This window comes from Eschrichtius robustus, chromosome 19 (assembly GCF_028021215.1).
Source record: "Eschrichtius robustus isolate mEscRob2 chromosome 19, mEscRob2.pri, whole genome shotgun sequence".
NCBI lineage: Eukaryota > Metazoa > Chordata > Mammalia > Artiodactyla > Eschrichtiidae > Eschrichtius > Eschrichtius robustus.
In genome coordinates, this window is record NC_090842.1 from 19,444,505 (window position 1) to 19,464,179 (window position 19,675).

General features: G+C 52.8%; 1 protein-coding gene across 2 annotated transcripts in view; it reads left to right on the forward strand.

Moving 5' to 3' along the window:
* The window catches only part of RANBP10 (RAN binding protein 10), a 67,350-nt gene extending 49,405 nt beyond the window's left edge, over positions 1-17,945 (forward strand). For both annotated transcript variants that reach the window (XM_068527681.1, XM_068527682.1), the window contains 10 exons: positions 4,957-4,979; positions 6,855-7,039; positions 9,443-9,555; positions 11,016-11,124; positions 11,225-11,373; positions 11,566-11,770; positions 12,829-12,950; positions 13,467-13,612; positions 13,930-14,041; positions 14,481-17,945. In XM_068527681.1, coding sequence (XP_068383782.1) covers positions 4,957-4,979; positions 6,855-7,039; positions 9,443-9,555; positions 11,016-11,124; positions 11,225-11,373; positions 11,566-11,770; positions 12,829-12,950; positions 13,467-13,612; positions 13,930-14,041; positions 14,481-14,611 — 1,295 coding nt within the window. In that variant the 3' untranslated portion in view covers positions 14,612-17,945. The remainder of the gene's footprint in view (positions 1-4,956; positions 4,980-6,854; positions 7,040-9,442; positions 9,556-11,015; positions 11,125-11,224; positions 11,374-11,565; positions 11,771-12,828; positions 12,951-13,466; positions 13,613-13,929; positions 14,042-14,480) is intronic.
* The last annotated feature ends 1,730 nt before the right edge of the window (positions 17,946-19,675 follow it).

Genomic DNA, 19,675 nt, shown 5'->3' on the forward strand with positions numbered 1-19,675 from the left:
CCACTCTGTTCTCTGACTCCAGCTATTTCCTGCCTCTTAACCTTTCTTCTGTCAGAGTCCCAGGGGCCACTGTTACGGGCTATCAGTCCTTACCCAAGCCCTGTTTCACTTGGCCCTCTGAGCCATGCCCAGTTCTGCCCGTCTGCTCTGAATACTTGCCCTCCTTACATCTCTTCAGCTTGTCCACACTTTGCTCAGAGCATGGCACCTGCTGTGGGACATAAGATTTGGGGCATATCTGCTGTCCCTTCTGCACCTGCACCTCCCGCCTCTGGGCCCTAAGCTCTTTGTCAGTCAGATCCCTAGGTCCCTAAGGAGCTCATGGCCACCTTAATGTCAGCCCAGACCCTCACACTGTTTTTATTTTATTTATTTGTTTATTTATTTAGGCCGCGTTGGGTCTTCGTTGCTGCACGTGGGCTTTCTCTAGTTGTGGCGAGCGGGGTCTACTCTTTCTTGCGGTGCGCAGGCTTCTCATTGCGGTGGCTGCTCTTGCTGCGGAGCATGGGCTCTAGGCACATGGGCTTCAGTAGTTGTGGTGTGTGGGCTCAGTAGTTGTGGGACGTGGGCTCAGTAGTTGTAGCTTGTGGGCTCTAGAGCTCAGGCTCAGTAGTTGTGGCGCGCGGGCTTAGTTGCTCCGCGGCATATGTGATCTTCCCGGACCAGGGCTTGAACCTGTGTCCCCTGCATTGGCAGGCAGATTCTTAACCACTGTGCCACCAGGGAAGCCCCCTCACTGTTTTTAAAAACTCATCTCCCAGGACTTCCCAGGCAGTCCAGTGGTTAAGACTCTGCACTTTCCACTGCAGGGGGCACGGGTTTGATACCTGGTTGGGGAACTAAGATCCCACATGCCGTGCGGCACGACCAAAAAAAATAGAAAAATAAAAACTCCTCTCCCTAGTACATGTTTTTTTTGTTTTGTTTTGTTTTGTTTTGTTTTAATTAATTAATTTATTTTTGGCTGCGTTGGGTCTTCGTTGCTTCGAGTGGGCTTTCTCTAGTTTCAGTGAGTGGGGGCTACTCTTCATTGTGGTGCGCAGGCTTCTCATTGCGGTGGCTTCTCTTACTGCGGAGCACGGGCTCTAGGCACGCAGGCTCAGTAGTTGTGGTGCACGGGCTTAGTTGCTCTGCATGTGGGATCTTCCCGGACCAGGGGTCGAACCCATGTCCCCTGCATTGGCAGGCAGATTCTTAACCACTGCACCACCTGGGAAGTACCCCCTAGTAGGTGTTTATATAGACCCCATGGAAGACCTCACACATCTTGTAATAAAACTTCCTTTAGGCCTATATTATCTGTTTTTCTAGCCTGTCACAATCTTCTTTGGTCTTGCTTTTTCTATCTCGAATATTTGGTATCCTCTTCAGCATTGTATTAACCTAAATTTTGATAAACATGTTTATTTGTGTTTTCATCAAGATATTGATAAAAATATTGGAAGAGGACAAGGCTGGATTTGAGCCCTTCAGCCTACAGCTTGTCCAGGTAGACACCAGCCATTTAAGAATCACTTCATTGTTAATTGAATCTTGTGTTTTTCTGTCTTTTCCACAAGGATACTACTGAGACCTTACTAAAGAATGGATATGACCTGTCCTCTGCATTTTCTAGATCACGAAATTTGATGGGAAGTCAGTGAAAGTGATAGACCACTTGGTGAATCTTCTAATGACCTTGTTTCCTTTTCACAAGCCAGCTTATCAATATAATGCACTTCAGAATCTCACGCAGGATCAGTGAGCCAATCATTGCTCTCTAACCTCAGAACATTTCTCTCTTTAGAGAAGCAGAGTGATGTTTCCTGCCTCTGGCTGCCCCGCTCCTTTTATTTGCTCCATTGTCCTCTGTCACAACACTCACCCTGTGTGTCATTGGTCAGTTGTCTGTGTAATTACTAGTTGCACGCCATCTCTCTTGCTGGAGTTTGCAGCACTTTTAGGGCCAGACTTACAGCTGGTTCCCTATTGCCTGTCATAAGGCCTAGCTCCTGGGAGGTCTCAGCAAATACTTGACGGGAGAACAAATGAACACTGAGTGAATGGAGACTGGAGACTGACGTCTCACCCACAAGTGGTCCATGAGCTTTCAGAGTAATTTTTTTTTTGGCTGCATTGCACAGCATGTGGGATCTTGGCTTTCCCACCAGGGATCGAACCCACACCCCCTGCAGTGGAAGCGCGGATTCTTTTTCTTTTTTTTAAATAAATAAATAAATTTATTTATTTATTTATTTATTTATTTATTTTTGGCTGCGTTGGGTCCTCGTTGCTGCGTGCGGGACCTCTCTAGCTGTGGCGAGCAGGGGCCACTCTTCGCTGCGGTGCATGGGCCTCTCATTGCGGTGGCCTCCCCCGTTGCAGAGCACGGGCTCTAGGGCGCCTGGGCTTAGTTGCTCCACGGCACGTGGGATCCTCCCAGACCAGGGCTCGAACCCGTGTCTCCTGAATTGGCAGGCGGACTGTTAACCACTGTGCCACCAGGGAAGCCCTGAAGCGCGGATTCTTAACCACTGAACACCCGGGGAAGTCCCCAGAGTAATTTTTATACAGGCTCTTTATACCCTCAGCCTCAGTGACCCCTGAGCTGTGTCTTTTTGGCTCAGGGTACTTCTTAGCAGCAGGTTTGAATGTCCTATTTGCATCCTGGATCTTTGCCTGGACCTTCTCAGATCTTCCCTTGGGCCATCTCAGATCTTGCCATCACAGTGTCTTTGTGGAGGCTCCCAGAGACCTACAGGGCTATAGGGAGCAGTGTTGCCCTTGTTCAGTGCAATAGGGGGTGGAGTAGCCTCTTTCCTCATCTTCCTGGAAGCACCTCAAGGCCTTGTCCTTCCTGAGTCCCACTGTGAGTAGAGCTAGGCAAACCCGGGTAGGTCATCCCCTGGGCAGAAATGTGGCAGTTGTCTCGCCCTGTGGCGCAACTGTAGCCAACTTGTACCTAGACCTCACAGTTTATGAAGCAGCTTTCATAGAGAATCTGTTTCTCCTTCCTTCTTGAGGTGTTGGGTATATTGTTACCCCCTTTTTTCAGATGGGCTCAGAGAGGTTGGGTAGCTTGCCAAAGGTCACACTGCAGATAATTGATGGAGCCTGGACTCCGCTTTCTTCCAGGGTTCTGTGGGCCTCTTCATGAGCCTGGGAGTACAGCAGCAGTTGCCTGGCCACACTGAGATTCATGGGGGCAGCTCCCATGCAGACCTGGTGGGTGGACATGGAGGGGCTTCCAGATTCCATCCTGCTAGTTCTGTGACTGCTGACTCTGTTTGTGGGGCTCAGGAGTTGCCTCAGGCAGGAAGGTCATGGGTTTCTGAACTTCTTTCACTGAGGAGCAAAATAGCCCAGTAAAGAATGTAAACAGTCTCTCTGTGCCTTGGTTTTTTCATATGTAAACTAGTGTCAGAGACAGTATACATCTTCCAGGGTTGTTCTGAGGATTAAATGCTTCCTTGTAAGATATGATTCCAGTGCCCAGCACAGAGGAAGAACATGGGATGCTCACTTGGCTGCTGTCAGGATTCTGGCCCCAGGTTTATTGGGAGACCTATCATCAGACCCTCACCTGTTCTTCAGTCTTGCTGGGTTTCAGTTTCTTTTTGGGGTGGAGTTGAGGGAGCAGACAGGGACCTCTAGTCAGTGGTTTGAAAACCTCTCAGGCCAAAAGCTTAGGAGCTTCTAGAAGATATAAGAATTTTAAAAAATGGGAAGGCTATGAGCCCTTGGGAGAGTGTCCTTGGGCCTTGAGTCATTTCTCAATCTGCAAAATATGAATGCTCTGGTAGATATGCTGAGGCCCCTCTCCTGCTCAGGGCTCTTCCTATATTTAGGGTCCCTATCCCTTCTACCCTCACTTCTGATTCAGGACTAAGGTCCCTAGAAACACAGCTTCTTCTCTTGGCAGGAGGGTTCAGAGGGTACACAGGCCACTGTTAACTTGGACTTTGTCAACTCGGAATCTCTGGGGACTCTGGGCAAGTATGGGCTGAAGATGGGCAGCTGCCGCCTTCTCTGTCTCCACTGCTCTGTCAGCTTAGAGATGATGTTGGAGCATCAGACTAGGAATGAGTCCAGTCCCACTAGTTTCTGCTGGTTTTATGACTGCTGGCAAATCATTTAACCTCTGAGGCTTACTTTCCACATCTGTAAAATGGGGGTAAGAAAGCCTGCTACCCATAGTTGGTATGAGGATCAGATGAGGTAATGGATGGGAAAGGGCCTGGCATACACAGGAGGTCTCCATAAATACATGTTGGATCAAGAGAACAATCAGGCCTAGAGAGGCCTCACGGTAGATCATTTGGGTTTAGTCCTTCCTAGCAGGTTTTCCCTGAGAGGGTAGAAATGCTGTGGACAAATACCCAAATATCTGACTTCACTTCTGGCCAAGCGACTCAGCAAAGGGAAGGCCAGGGTGTAAACCTACCAGGCAGGACTTCCCTGGTAACGCGGTGGTTAAGAATCCGCTGGCCAATGCAGGGGACATGGGTTTGAGCCCTGATCCGGGAAGATCCCACATGCGGTGGTGCAATTAAGCCCGTGCGCCACAACTACTGAGCCTGCGCTCTAGAGCTCACAAGCCACAACTACTGAGCCCGTGTGCCACAACTACTGAAGCCTGCGTGCCTAGAGCTCACAACAAGAGAAGCCACCACAATGAGAAGCCCACGCACCGCAACAAAGAGTAGCCCCCACTCGCCGCAACTAGAGAAAGCCCACGCGCACAGCAACGAGGACCCAAAGCAGCCAAAAATAAATAAATAAATAAATTTATTAAAAATATAAATAAAATAAAGTAAAATAAAAAATAAACCTACCAAGCCCTGGCTAGTGCTTGTCCTTCACCATAGGGGAGGTGTGGTGACCAGCTCCTCCCCCAGCCATTGTGACGGACCCTCGCGAGGCCCACAGAGACATGGGAAACCAGGTGGCCTGATGACTGTTCCTTTCCCTCCACAGGTATAGCCTTCACAGACCTCCCGGTAAGTACTACTATTGGGTCTCCTGCTCTGGCCCCGGGGGCCGACTGGGAAAGGGCATGGTGTTACCTGCAAGTGCAGGGTGTGGAGTCCTGCCCTCTCCCCAGCCAGGGATGTGTGCTGTGTTGTCAGCTTGAAGGTACCAGTAGGCGGTACCTGCCAGCCTTCTCTCTCCAGCAACAAGGCCTGGTCTTCCTCCATGACTCTTAGCAGGTGACAGAGATTTGTGGCATTTCCAAAGGCAGCTAGGAGGTGGGGGACGGTGTGGGCAGAGATGAGGTAGCTCCATGGCTCAGCTGGTCTGAACCAGTTCTGTGTGGCTTATAACCAGTGGACCTGTGTGCAAAGTATAGAAAATTGTTCATATAGAAAATTGTTCCTGAACTGTTAGGGAGCCAGGTCCCTGTGCATACCCATCAAAGATCCCTGAGGAAAGCCAGTGCCCTAGGGGACTGAACCTGCTACTGTGCAGGGTACTCCTGGGCCAGAGAGGTGAGATTTATGGGGTTTTCTCCTCTTAGAAAAGGGTGAGGTTTCCTGCTGGCTTCGTTCAGGGCTCATCCCACCTCCTGCACTCCAGTCCTTCTTTGTCATGAGTCATCACAGGCCTTGTCACGTGCAGGGCCTCCACCCAGAATGCTGGGAGCCTGGCCTGGCTCTGTGTGCCCTGGCTGGGGTCTAGAAGGAGGAAAGGTTTGCTGACTCTGGGGGCTGCTTAGGGATCCTGGGCTCCCCTGTGATGCTCTAGGAATAGGAAATGCCCCTGTGATCTGAGGGGCCTTCTGAAGCCCAGACTGCACCATGCAGGATCCTGTTAGAACCTCTGTCTATGTATCAAAATCCTTCCCTCCAACCTGGAGTCCCCAGAGAGGGGCTGTGGTCCTAAGCAAAAAAAGAGAACAGACACAGGAGGAGAATTCTGACCCTGAGTGGGGAAGAGTCTAGTGGTGGAGGTATGACATGAAACACCCAGACGTGGATGTGATGGCACTCTGTGCCAAGTGCTAGAAAGGCTGAACCCAGTGTGCAGTACCAGCACGTGGTAGTCAGGAATGATACGTGGTCTGAGGATGGAAGGTGGAAGAGAAGACTGGGGACCTGGGGACAATGAGGAGGAGGCTGGTGAGACACTGGGCTGTAGCAGTGGGAGCCATAGGAGGCATGGAGTGAGGGAGCGACCTGGCAAAAGCTGGTCAAGGCAGGGGATAGATGGGAAGCGGGGAGCCCTACACCCAGAGGGACATGCCCAAACCTCACTGGCCAGAAGATCCTCCTCTTAGTGAGCCTCAGACAGGAAGGGCAGCAGCCTTTCTTTACCCTTTTCCAGTGTCAGGGGGTCCATACCACCTAACCCCCTTGGTCATTTGGCCATACTTTCCTCTTCCTCCCCTCCTTTCCTCTCTCCCCGCATCCCTTCCTGCCCCCTTATATACCCCCCTTTTTTGTAGCAAAGGGATCCTTGGTCCTGGATCTTTCTGAGAGGAGCCATCATCCACCCCTGCAGCAGATCTTCACGGGCACACCTGCAGGGTTGTGGAGCCCAGCCTGCCTCTCTGTGCCCTGGCTGAATCCCGAAGGGGGGCCTTGGGCTTTGGGAACACTACAGCCTCTGATGCAGGGCAAGAGACTCCATGTTGAGCCTGGCTTGCTTTTCTTTTGCTTTCTCCCCTCAAACTTTGGGGAATAGTGTCTCTGCTAGGGAGGTGGGCAGAATGTGGCTTAGCCCTGCCTCCCCCAGCCATGCTGCAATTCTCTCAAAGCCAAAGCAACGGCCTGCAGGAGCCAGCGCCTTCCCCTCTGTGCTGGAGGTGAGATGAGGCGAGGCCCTGCTGCCCCATTGCCCTCAGGGCCCAACTGACATTTCATTCTCCTCCTCAGGCCAACCTCTACCCCACCGTAGGCCTGCAGACACCTGGGGAGATTGTGGACGCCAACTTTGGGCAGCAGCCCTTCCTGTTTGACATTGAGGACTACATGCGGGAGTGGCGTGCCAAGGTCCAGGGCACTGTCCACTGCTTCCCCATCAGTGCCCGGCTTGGCGAGTGGCAGGCGGTGCTGCAGAAGTGAGTGCCCCGCTCCCGCCCTTACCCAGCCCTGCCCCATCCCAGGGGCCTCACTCTCCTGTAGGCCCCTGTACTGCTACAAGCTGCTCTTGTGAGCTTTAGTGGGTAGCATTCCTTCTGGAAAGCACTCCCAGGATGACTCTGCCTGCTGCTCTCCTGCTCCTCTCTTAGTTCAGTTCTCCAGAGCTGCTCCTAATTAAACCTTTGCCCCCCTCAACTGGATCGGAAGGCCCCGTATGTAATATCACCAGCAGGGCTGTTTTCCTTCCCCAGGTCATTTTGCAGAGGATGTGCTAGTACGCCCTGTGGTATCTTCCTCTGTGCACTTTTTTTTTCCATCATAGGGAGTGTCTGTCGTGCCATGACTCTGGCCTAAGGTCACCTCTCAGGGTCAGATCCAGCTAAGTCCCTTGCATCTGTGGCAGTGGTGGTGTGAAGAGGGTCCTCCCTAGGACCTAGCTGGCTGTTGGCTGATTAATTCCCAGCCTCTCCTGGGAGACAGTCTTGATGAGAATCCCAAGGGAGGCCAGATATGGTTCTCTCTTCCAGTTGACAGCTGCAGGCCTGAGTGAGGCAATGACCTGTACCCACTCTGCCAGGAGGTGGGTTAGTTTGTTAGCTTGGCTCCCAGGGGTGGGCAGAGAAGGGCTGGGCTTCTACTAGCTCTGGTCATTGCCCTGCAGACACCGGGGTACCAGAGTCCAGCGGGTGGGGGTGGGGTGCACACTGGGTTCTCTGTGTAGCCTTCCTTTCTTTAGGGATTGATATTGAGGCAGGCCCCATGGGAGGGCTGAGGCAGGGGCTAGGTGGCCAGACCCTTCTCAGGAATAACAGCACTACTACATCTTGTCCCCAGCCCCCAGAACTTATAAGAAGCCCTTCCTTGGAGGGCCAGCACGGTGCCAGTCCCCATAGCAGGCTTGCTGGGACAGGCAAGGGGAGAGGTGGAGCTGCCCCAGCTCTGTGGGGGAGGGACTAATACTCTCAGTTGACAGGGCCTGGGCTCAGCACGTGGGTGTATTTGTTTACATGTATGTATCTGTGTGCCTGTGTGTGTTCATGTGTAGTATTTGCTGAGACCTGCATATAACTCATATCTGTGATTTCATATAACTTCGCTTTATGGACATTGTTAATGGCTGTATTATCTCGCAGACACATTTGCCACGAGCCCCTTGGCTGGCTTCCCTTGGTGGTAGGTTCAGGTTATTTCCTCTCTCTTGCTTGTGTAGGTCACCGTTTTGTACATAAAGAGTTTTCCATATTTAAGATTATTTTCTGGGTGTCCTTTCAAGAAGTGGAATTACTGAGTCAAAGGGACTGTACATTTTAGTGGCCTCTGATGTGCATATGGGCGCATCTGAACCATGTTTTATCAAGAATTTTTGCCCTTGTGTTTATAATAATATAAACAGTATAGTTCTTATTCATAATTAATGTTATAAATACATGATTTCATAATAGGAGGTTGTATATGTTGACTTCTTGCTTTGCTAGGCACTTTACATGGATCATCTCCTTTACCACTTAAAACACGAGGGAACACACAGCTGAACTTCTGTGCCTTCCACATGACAGCCCTTCAGACATTTGTGTTTGGCAGTTATAATAATGACGTTGACATATGCACACACCAAGGTATTCACTTTTGTACACATCAGCTATGAGGACTCTACGTGTGCAGCTGCCTAGCCAGCTTTGGGTGGGATTAAATGGTTTCTGGGCATCAGGCTTCTCAGGGCCATCTCCCAAAGATTGTGTTCCCGTTGGCCATGTTACTGCCTGAAACCTTGGCTTCTTGGGCACTTAGTTTGTTGTGTATCGTGGAGTAACTTGGGTCGTGGGTTAGCTCCCCATCACCGCCTAGAGCCAACACTCCTGAGGGCCAGGTTCACCTGAGCTGGAATGCTTCTGCCGGGCGCGTGGGGCACCTGCAGAGGAGCTCCTGTGTCTGTAGAAGGTACGCACATGGCATGCATCATCACTGGGCAGCTGCCAGACTGCTTGGCTGGCTGCCCATCCAGGAAGCCCTCACAGAGACTCTCGGCAGTCTCTGGGTTTGCTGCAGGTCACAGGAGGCAGCCGCTTCTATAAGGAGATGGTACGTGCCTCTGTATGTACTTTTGTTATCATACTTGCCCGCCTGTGGGCAGTATATCCCAGAGAAACTGCAGCCACTCCTCCAAGCTGTGAGGACAGATGTGGTGACCTGCCCCTCTCCCGCCTGACTGCATGAGCACTGGGGGATGTTTTCATTTTGTTTCAGCCCCTTTGTTATTCTGTGGAGGTTGCACCTTTAAGATATGTTTAGGGAAAACCTAACAGGGAGATAGTCTGTCCCATCAGGGGGTTGGTGAGAAATGCAGTTCTTAAGTGTCACCTTGAGCGTTTCCTTTTTTCTAGCATGGTCTCATCTTACCTGGTGCATCATGGGTATTGTGCCACGGCCACGGCTTTTGCCCGAATGACTGAAACCCCGATTCAGGAAGAACAAACGTCCATAAAGAACAGACAAAGTAAGGTTGATTCTCCTCTCCCCTCTCCCTCCCTCTCTCACCTGTCCCTAATTCTGCTCTCTGGCTCATGGCAGCCTTGGGTAACCTGTCAGGAGTCTGTCCAGCTCAGGTCCTCACCAGAAGACCAGCCCACAGCCCAGCCCCAGGCCCTTCTTCTGTCCCTCTTTCAAGGCCACACTGTCCAGAAGGACAGTCCAGCAGCATGGGAATGTCTCGGTGCAGCCTCCCTAGTGCATACTCTGGTGGCCTGGCGCAGGCTGGGGCCTGGTATGGCTGGATCTTCCTCCATGCTTTTTTCCTTTCTCCTGCATCCTGGATTCCACTCAGCCTCCTGTTCACGGTCTTCTAGAAAGAGTGTGTTTGCATCTTACCAGTTCAGTGCCCTGCCTTTGCCACCATTTACTCAACCTTAGTAGTTCTGCCTGCCCCTGGGCGGAGAGGGGACTGAAGCAGTCAGCCATGGGGAAGGCTGGTGCTCCGTGGCCACTGTGGTAGACCTCTCTCTGCTTCCCGCCTCTGGTCCTGGGCTTTGCAGACAGACAAAGAAGGAGCCAAAGGACGCTTTCCTGGTGTTCATACTAGCCTGCATACTGCGTGTTTGGGGCTCTTTTGTGGAAGGAGGGTGCTGGGAAAGAGGAAACAGCCCAGAAAGGAGATAGGAAGAGGAGAGGAGAGTGAGGGAGAGTAGGTGTGTGCGGACACGTGTGTCTGTGTGTGCCTGCTTGCGTCACTCTGAGCCTGTCGTCTCTGTGTATGTGCATGTGTCTGTGTCTCCCAGAGAAGCCACGCCCAGCCAGACAGTCGGAAAGGGATCCCAGACTTGGGATCTACCCAGAAGTTGCTCCCAGCAAGACGCACCAGGCCCCAGGGCAAGAGCACGATGCCGATGGCCTGAGAGGTGTCAACGTCAGAGCTGCCAGTGTGAGGAGGATGACCTCCTCTCTCAGCAGGGGGCGCACCGCAGCCCCTGAAGACCGCCGAGACATGGGCCCTGGCCCAGAATCCATGAGCTCCCATGCCAACCCCCTGTGAAGCCTGAGGAGAGAAGTCTGTCTGAAGAGGAGCCTCTCAGGCCACGAAGCTGCCCGGGTGCCCATCCCTAGATTATGTTCCCACAGCCAGGACCTCTTCCCCCGCCCGGGTCCCTGGCAACCTGTACTCCATAGGAGCAGGCCTCCAAACTCAACCTGCTGCCTCTGGGCTAAGAGCACCCCGCTCCATTTTCCCCTCTTATTCTTTGAGGACTACCTGACACTTGACAGAAACCAGGATCTATTGTGGGGCTGGATGGCCAGGTTGTTTCTTCAGCCTCTTCTGTAAGCATCTCAGTGGGCTTGCCACTCTGAACCAGCCCACCTGACTGTCAGCTGGTCCGTGCTTGGGGCTGGCAGTGTGTAGACGTGTGGCTGTGAGGAAGGTCTGCGGCCCCTCGCTCACTGCCGCATTCTTGCTCTCTACAGAGATCCAGAAGCTGGTGCTGGAGGGCCGTGTGGGTGAGGCCATTGAGACCACACAGCGCTTCTACCCAGGGCTGCTGGAGCACAACCCCAACCTGCTCTTCATGCTCAAGTAAGTTTGGGGCACCGTCAGGTCCCCCACAGCCCAGCTGGTGGTGGGCATACACAACCCGGACCAAGCCCAGAGCGTTGCTGCTCTGCTCCTTCTGCAGGTGCCGACAGTTTGTGGAGATGGTGAATGGGACTGACAGTGAGATCCGCAGCTTGAGCTCCCGAAGCCCCAAGTCCCAGGACAGCTACCCTGGCTCCCCAAGCCTCAGCCCCCGACACGGCCCCACTAGTTCCCACATGCACAGCACAGGTCAGCCACTCTCCAGAGGGCTCTGGGAAGAACTGGTGTGGAGAAGCAAGGCCACCCATACACCCTTCCCTGGGATGGGCTCAGGGCTTGCTGCTGGATTGGGGGAAGGGAAATGGGACCACTGTAGTTATTCCTGGGGCCCTGCTTGATGGCAAGCTGCCCCTCCTCTTCTGACTGTTCCCCGGCTTTTAGGAGCAGATAGTCCCAGCTGCAGCAATGGCGTCGCTTCCACCAAGAGCAAACAGAACCACAGTAAATACCCTCCGCCCAGCTCCTCCTCTTCCTCGTCGTCGTCCTCATCCTCCTCATCTCCATCCTCAGTCAATTACTCCGAGTCCAACTCAACAGATTCCACCAAGTCCCAGCCCCACAGCAGTACCAGTAACCAGGAGACCAGGTGCCTGTTCTGCTCTGCTTCTTCCTCCTGCCTTCTGCTCTGCGCCCACTGCAGCCTGTCCTTTGAGCGCCACCCTGCCCTTTACCCCCCACCTCCATCCCAGGTCTGTGCCTGGAATAGTAGCCGCTGACCCACCAGGCCTGGCATTGGCTCCAGCTTCTGGTCCAACTCTTTTTTTTTTTTTTTTTTAATAAATTTATTTATTTATTTATTTTTGGCTGCATTGGGTCTTCGTTTCTGTGCAAGGGCTTTCTCCAGTTGCGACGAGCGGGGGCCACTCTTCATCGCGGTGCGCGGGCCTCTCACTGTCACGGCCTCTCCCGTTGCGGAGCACAGGCTCCAGACGCGCAGGCTCAGTAGTTGTGGCGCACGGGCCCAGTTGCTCCGCGGCACGTGGGATCCTCCCAGACCAGGGCTCGAACCCGTGTCCCCCGCATTGGCAGGCAGACTCTCAACCACTGCGCCACCAGGGAAGCCTGGTCCAACTCTTGATTCAGCTGCCACTTTCCTTGGCCCTGTCTTTCTCCAGAGGCACTGACACTGAGAATGTGGTTGCCTCCAAGGATACCAGGCCTCTCAGAACCCCCAGGGTCTATACTAAAGGAGCTTTTACTGGGCTTAGCTTGTGGTCATCCAGGTTGGGCAGGCAGGGTTTTTAGGTTGCAGACTGTAGGTGGCTTTCATTAGCCCTCCAGCATGCCACAGGGATGACCTGGGTTTGGCTCCCAGAGATGCCTATCAGGACTTACCTGCCCTGGTCATTGGGGGTCAGGGGGTGTATAGAAGGGGTGTGCCAACTCAGAGGAGGGCCAGGGTGGGGACGGTCACGGAGGCAGCATGGGGACCAGAGTGGGAGTGAGGTAACAAGCCTCTGGGATGGCTGGTGTCACAGTAGGGCCCAAGTGTTAGAGCCTGGGAAACCTGGGAGCTGTCCTTCATGCCCTTTGGGGACCTCAGTTTACCCACTGCATACTGCGGCTAAAACCTAAATGGAGGCCCAACCAGGCTGCTCCAGTCACATCCCCTTTGCTAACTCCCACCTCAACCCTTCTCCACAGCGACAGTGAGATGGAGATGGAGGCGGAACATTACCCCAATGGTGTGCTGGAGAGCATGTCCACACGGATTGTCAATGGTGCCTACAAGCATGAGGACCTGCAGACGGATGAGTCCAGCATGGGTAAGGCCATGCCCCCGCATGGTGTTCCACAGGCGGCATTGCTCAGTCCCGGTGCCCTCTCCGCTCTGTGGGGGTTGGGATGGGCAGGCTTTGGTGGCTTGAGAAGCTCTATCCAGATCTGGTCCACTGCCTCCTTAGCCAATCATGAATCGGTGCTTGAGGTGGGAAGGCCTCAGCCTGCTGCCCAGAACAAGTTCCCAGCGTTTGTGGCTGGAGGGAGTTTGTGAGAGCAGACACCTTATGAACACCCTTGCATCTTGCAGAGGGTGGGAAGAGGGCAAGCTTTGAGTCCTGTCTGACTCCTAGACCATGGGCTAGGTGGACGAAGAAGAGCTCAGCTCTGGATGGTCCACCTGCTCCTCTCCGCCCTCACTTGCCTCTAGCAGAAGCTGCACCACCCCACCCTACCCCCCAGCCAAGGTCCTTCTTGTCGTGTTCTCTTTGGGGTCCCCACCCTAGTCCTCCCTTTCTCTCTTTATCCCTCCTGATGTGTTCTCTGCTGGGCTCTGGGTGCAGATGATGGGCATCCTCGGCGGCAGCTCTGCGGGGGCAATCAGGCGGCCACAGAAAGGATTATCCTGTTTGGCCGTGAGTTGCAGGCACTGAGTGAGCAGCTGGGCCGGGAATACGGCAAGAATTTGGCCCACACGGAGATGCTGCAGGTACAGAACAAGCCAGGCCCTCATACAGAATGGGCCCCCATTTGGTGGTGGGGCAGGGTGACTGGGAGGGCACTGGGGGCAGGCAGCAGCAACAGGACAGTGTGGGCTCTAGTCAAGTCTACAGTGGGGAACAGGACATTCAGGGTACACCCCACCCTCTCTAGGTTCTGGGGAGGACACAGCCCTACCTGACCCTTCAGTCGGGGTATGTTGTGCTCTCCGTGGGCATCACACAGGGCACTGTATCCCCCTGGAGCCATGGAGGAGGGGGTGCGTGGTGCGTGCCACAGTCCTCTCAAGAATGCCCTGTCCTTTAGGATGCCTTTAGCCTGCTTGCGTACTCAGACCCCTGGAGCTGCCCAGTTGGCCAGCAGCTTGACCCCATCCAGAGGGAGCCTGTATGCGCTGCCCTCAACAGCGCCATTTTAGGTAAGTGGATCTAACAAAAACAGAAGCTGGCCTATGAGTACCTAGGTTGGCCCCTTCACCCCTCCCTAGAAATTGCTGATGTTTATCCAAATCTGGGCAGTGAGCTCTGCCCAGAGGCTCTCTGGTGACCCATAGGACTCTTGGGCTCCCATAGCTGAACCTAAACCCTGACCTCCCTCTGCCCAACTGAGTTGGCTGGCTAGATCATGATGGGCCCTAGACTATGACCCTGGGCCTTGGCTAGCTCATTGCTCTAAAGAAAGCTGAGATTCACAGGCAGGGCCATGGCCTGGTGGCTGGGACACACTCACACAGAGACACATGAACGCTCTGTTCCAAGAGATTCTGTCCACTCCCCCAACCTTCTGCTCCCAAGGGAACTTTGACCTGGGCTTAGCCCTGAGCAGGGTAGTGACCAGGCCTTGTCTCTTCTCCACAGAGTCTCAGAACCTGCCAAAGCAGCCCCCTCTGATGCTTGCCTTGGGCCAGGCATCTGAATGTCTACGGCTCATGGCCCGAGCGGGCCTGGGATCTTGCTCCTTTGCCAGAGTCGACGACTACTTGCACTAGCTGACCACACTGTCTGGCCCCACCTGGCCCTCCCTCGGCCCCAGGGCTGGAGCAGCCCTGCCCTCCATCGGCACCTGGTGCAGGGACCTGGAAGCCACGGGCAGAGTCCACTCCTCCTGCCTGGCCTACCCCGTTCCTTTCCTTCCTTCCTTCCTTCCTTCCTTCCTTCCTTCCTTCCTTCCCTTCCTTCCTTTCTTTTTCTCCCACCCTCAGTCTCTCTCTCTCCCCCCTTCATGTGCAGTGGCCTATGACACAGTATTGTCTGGTTACTTCTATTTTGAAAGAAGGGGTTTGTTTTGAGGAGAGGTTGGGGTTTTTTAATCTTTTTTTTTTCCCTTCCTGACTGAGCCACCAGTATTTATCTCTGGAGAGTTTGTGCTGAGCTGGTTTCTGCTAATTTAGTGCTGAAGCCTATCCAAGTTGGTGATAGCTTATTATTTTCATAAGTAAAAAAAAATGAGATTATATATATATATAAATATATATATTAAAAAAAGACACAGTATTTATCGTAGTGTTAGTGGTCCAGCACCTCTTGGGTGAAGCTGTCCAGACACCATATGTTTTTGAGTCCAACTCATTAAAAAAGAATCATCTCTGTCACCTCAGCCAAGTGATTCGTTTATTTCAGGCTTCCCCTTTGTTGAGCCACAGGCCCAGCTGCAGCCTAGGGAAGCCCAGTAGGCTTTGGGGGCCACATAGTGGGCAGGTCAGGCTAAGCTGGTTTGCAGCATCTGAGAGGTGTGGGTGCCTAGGCCCCTGAGAGCTGAACTGAGCAGAGAACTGCAGGGCCAAGGGTCCAAAGAAGAGATGAATTGGCCCGGGGCTACACAGCAGAGCAAGGGAGTTAGAGGGTCCTTGGCTAGCACGCTATCTACCATTCTACCCTGCCTCTCACTGCCTGCCTTGCCTCTCTCTCTCTTCCCTTTTCAACATCCTGCCTACCTTTGTTGTTAAGATGGCCAAATAATTCATTTACTCTAAATTGATTGCCTGGAAATTACCTGCCTTTGACCCGAGAGCTGCTGAGTATCAGGCTGCGGGGAGGAAGTCTCCATACCCAGGACAGAGGCCCTTGAATACAGGGGCTGCCTTCTTCCTGCCTGGATCTTCACCGTCTCTGCACAGCTCTGATGGAATTGATGCTTTCTGTTGAAAAGCCAGGACCTTGTGGAGACAGATTTTTGGGCTGCCAGTCGCTGGAGTGGATGGAACCCTTGACCCCCTAGGCCAGGCCTCACTGTAGCTGTGCCAGGCAGCTCCTTTGCAGTTTGGCCCCGGCCACTCTTAGGAAAGACTGTTAAGAATATTTGCTGGCCAGAGGAAAGGACCTCATGGGCTTTACAAATGTCCCACCGTCCATGTCAGACGGATCCTCACAGCCAGTGGGTCAAAAACAGTCCCGGTACTGCCATCAGGGAATCAGGAGAGGAAGGGTTACGATGCTGCCAGGACTTAGGCCAGCCGTCTGTGGAGAGGACAGACTGCCCAGGAGGAAGAAAGGGAAGAGGCCTACCAGAGGAGCACCAGGATGGGCTGGGATTTCCCCATCGGCCTCACAGTGGGAGGGAGTGCCCAGGCAGCCCCTGCAAAGGGGCAGGGTCAGAAGTCGAGCTTCCAGTCCCTGCCTGGATCTGGGCTGGCCAAGCTCCTGCTCTCCATCAGTGGATTCAGGAATGGTTGGTGTGGCCTGAGATATTCAGTGCCCACCAGGACTCGCTGGGCCTACAGCTGGACAACAAGAGAAATGATTGAGTTGTACTAACTGCTGGTGATGGGCCCAGTGGCCCTGTGCTCTCCCAGAATTCTGCCCTGGGACATGATCCTGTAGGCTGCTGCTTTTTTCTTGGTCCCTACTAGGGCCCCAGCTGGCATCCCAGAGACGGCAACCCATCAGGGAGGTGTTGTCCTGTCTGTAAAGGAAATTCATCCTGTGCAAACCTGGGGATGCCTAGCTCCCAAACCAGGAAGTTGGAAACATCAGGCTCTTAAAATGGTCAGAAGCAAGCAGGATTGGGAATTAAAACCAGAGGCTTTTGCAACTGGAGTGAAGTTCAGAGAACATCTACTCCAACAATCCTCTCCTTTTATAGATAAGGAAACAGGCCCAGGAGATTAAGTGACTTGGCCAAAGTCACACAACAAATTAGGGCAGAACTGGGACTAACCTCATCCCTGAGGATTGGACAACACTGTTTAGTCCTAAAGCTGAATGGCGGGTGAGGGGTTAGGCTGGCGAGGCCTCCAGCAGTGTCTGCGCAGCTGGTACCTTCAGGGGTGTGTCAGGGATGGGGATGGGTGCCTGGGCTTGGGTTGTAGAGCGGCTGAGCGGCCCAGGAGGGCTCAGGACAGCTGTGTGCTGCTTGGGGTTGGGTGTCCGCCTGCCTCACACTCAGTACCCATGGCCACCTCCCCATTTTCTGTGCCTTATCTCACTGTTTCAGCTGAGTCCAAGTTGTTTACTCTGTTCCTCTCCAGAGGGGCTTTCTGTCCCAGTTGGACAGCATAACTTCGGGACATAAGCCTTTGCCCCACAAGCCGTGGAGAGGACCAAACTCAAGCTGCTTGAGCCCACTGTCTTGCTGATAGTCCAGGCCTGCCTGCCAGCCCGAGGAGCCCCTTATGCATACCCAGTCCTGCCAGCCTGCTTCCGGGAGCCGAGAGTGGGGAAGGCACCTGGGAGGAGTCTCGGTGAAGAGCTGAACTTGAACCAAGGAGGCAGGAAGAAGACCTGGCTCTGTTGGGTTGTTCAGCCCTGGGGGAGCAGCCTTCCCTACTTACCTTTTCCTCTTGCTTCACCAAATGGTCGCTCCTTCCAGAGCAGGAACTGGCGGACACGCAAAGAAAGCCAGAACCCCTGTTCCTCACCTACATGGGTCTGTGGCTGGGTGTCGGCCGGCAGAACAGGGACACCAAGAGATGGAGAAGCGGGGACTGCCCAGCCTCCCAGCACCTTCCTACCCCTTAAGCAAGCACAAAGAAGATGAGGCAGAGACCTGTCAGAGCTGAAAGTTCCTTTGGTCGCTCACAACTCAGGTATGCACACTGTGTGGCAGCTGGGCAGGAGATCCCTACTTGACCACCAGCCCCGTGCACACGGACCTGTGGCCAGATTGTGGACTCTGGCTGCCTCAGGCGCAGCCTCTTTGCATTGGGTTTTCCTCCATTAGTAACTACAGCCGACACAGACGTCCTCCACGTTGTGCACACTGGTTCTGCCTTTGTCCTCGCAATTTGATACTTGGCATTAGCATGAAACTTGTGGGTGTGGGAGGGTTTAGAGAGAATTCTAACACAAAACATCCTATTAAATTGTACTTGAGAGATGAAAAAACTCCTGTTGTATTTTGACAGAATTATTTTTATTAAAATACACATCCATGAGTAGTCACGAGTGTCTGGTCTCTGTTGTGAGTCTTACTGGGATTGGCACCCTTAGTGTGGCACAGCCATCCTGGAGGGCTTGGCCCCTTCCCAGTCTACTTGTCGAGTGCCTAGGCCCCTGGTGTCTCAAGGATTCTCAAGACTTTTGCAAGACCCCAAAGAGCATAGATACTTAAAGCTTTGATCCTCTCCCACGAAACAGCTTTCATCTGAGACAAAGAAAAAGTAGCAAATACAAAAAGGTGGGCCATAGGACTTCTTCTCCTCAAAGTAAGATTTTAATGCATTCTAAATACGCTCGCTCCAAACACTGGTCAGAACTCTTCTGAGGGGTATTAAGGTTAGCTTCCTTTCAGTCTGAGGAAAAAGAGCTCATGCTCAAAATCCCAGTTTGGGTGACCCCAGAAAATTAACCTTTCTCAGCTTCATTTTCCCCATTCTTAACATGTTAGTCCTGCTTCCTTATGGTGACAGAGGATTACAGCATGCATAGGGCAGGGCTTGGCACCTAGGGACACAGTACATACGACCACCCTGCCTCCATGAGGATGCCCCCTAGTGTGACTGGCCTGCTCCTGCCTCAAGCTGCCTCCTCTGCTCCCAAGGCACCAGGGTTTTATGCAGAGGAGGCATAAAATAGATTATGCTGCTGTCCACCTGGAGACAAGACTAGAAGCAAAGAAACCATCTAGAAGGACAAGGCCAAACACAAGAAGGCAGGTTTGAGAAATATTTAGGGGATGTTAGCACCACAGGATGAGTGACCGGATGTGAGGGAGATCGGGGTAGCAAGAGACAAGGCAACTGCAGGCTTTTTGTTGGGGTGAAAGGATGGATAATATAGGGATATATTATCCACAAGATAATACAGGGAACAGAAGGGAATGGGTGGTGGCTAAAAGTCACTGGAGTGAGGAGGTTTGCTGGAGAGCATATAGATCTATCTCAGAGAGACATGTTTCCTGGAACTGGAAAAGGGTTCTGTGACCCAGTAAATAATGAAAGCTGTCATGGATGCTCACAGTGAACATCACCCACTAATTGAAAGCTCTAAAAATCCTGTGTTAAGATGTGTAGCTTAACCCAGCATTTTCCAAACTTAATTACTACAGAATGCTTCCCTCAGGGGCATTTTACAGGACTCTCAGGGAAAAACTAGTGTACAGGGAAGAGTGGAGTATTAGATTAAGCACAAATGTCCTGGTTCTATAAGTAAAGCCACAGTAAATTCATTTCCCTCCAGACACATTTCCAACATAGCCTGTTTTACACTAAGGCTTACAGGTTTATTTCGCTGCTCTAGCGGACAGTTTGGTGAAACAAAGGGTAGTCCCGTTACAAAGTGGTATTTATTTGGGGGGAAATAGGTTCCAGTAAAGAGATCAGGAGGACTGAGGTCACAGTCTTGAAAAGCACTGACATGTAAGGAACAACCGAAGAACATCCAGAAGAGGACCACAGACAGGCACGAAAAAGCGAGTCATTAGGAGTCAGAAAGCCGCGAAGTCCGGCGAATTCGAGAGAACTGTCGTTCTGCAAAGATACATCGTTATCCAGCAGCAGACCTTCCTTTTTTCTGGGACAACCAACGCCCACCACACTACTCAGAACCTCCTCGCTCTTGCTGCTGGGCAACGGACCGGAAAGAAGCCTAGGCTGGGAAACCTCTCCGCCTGCTGC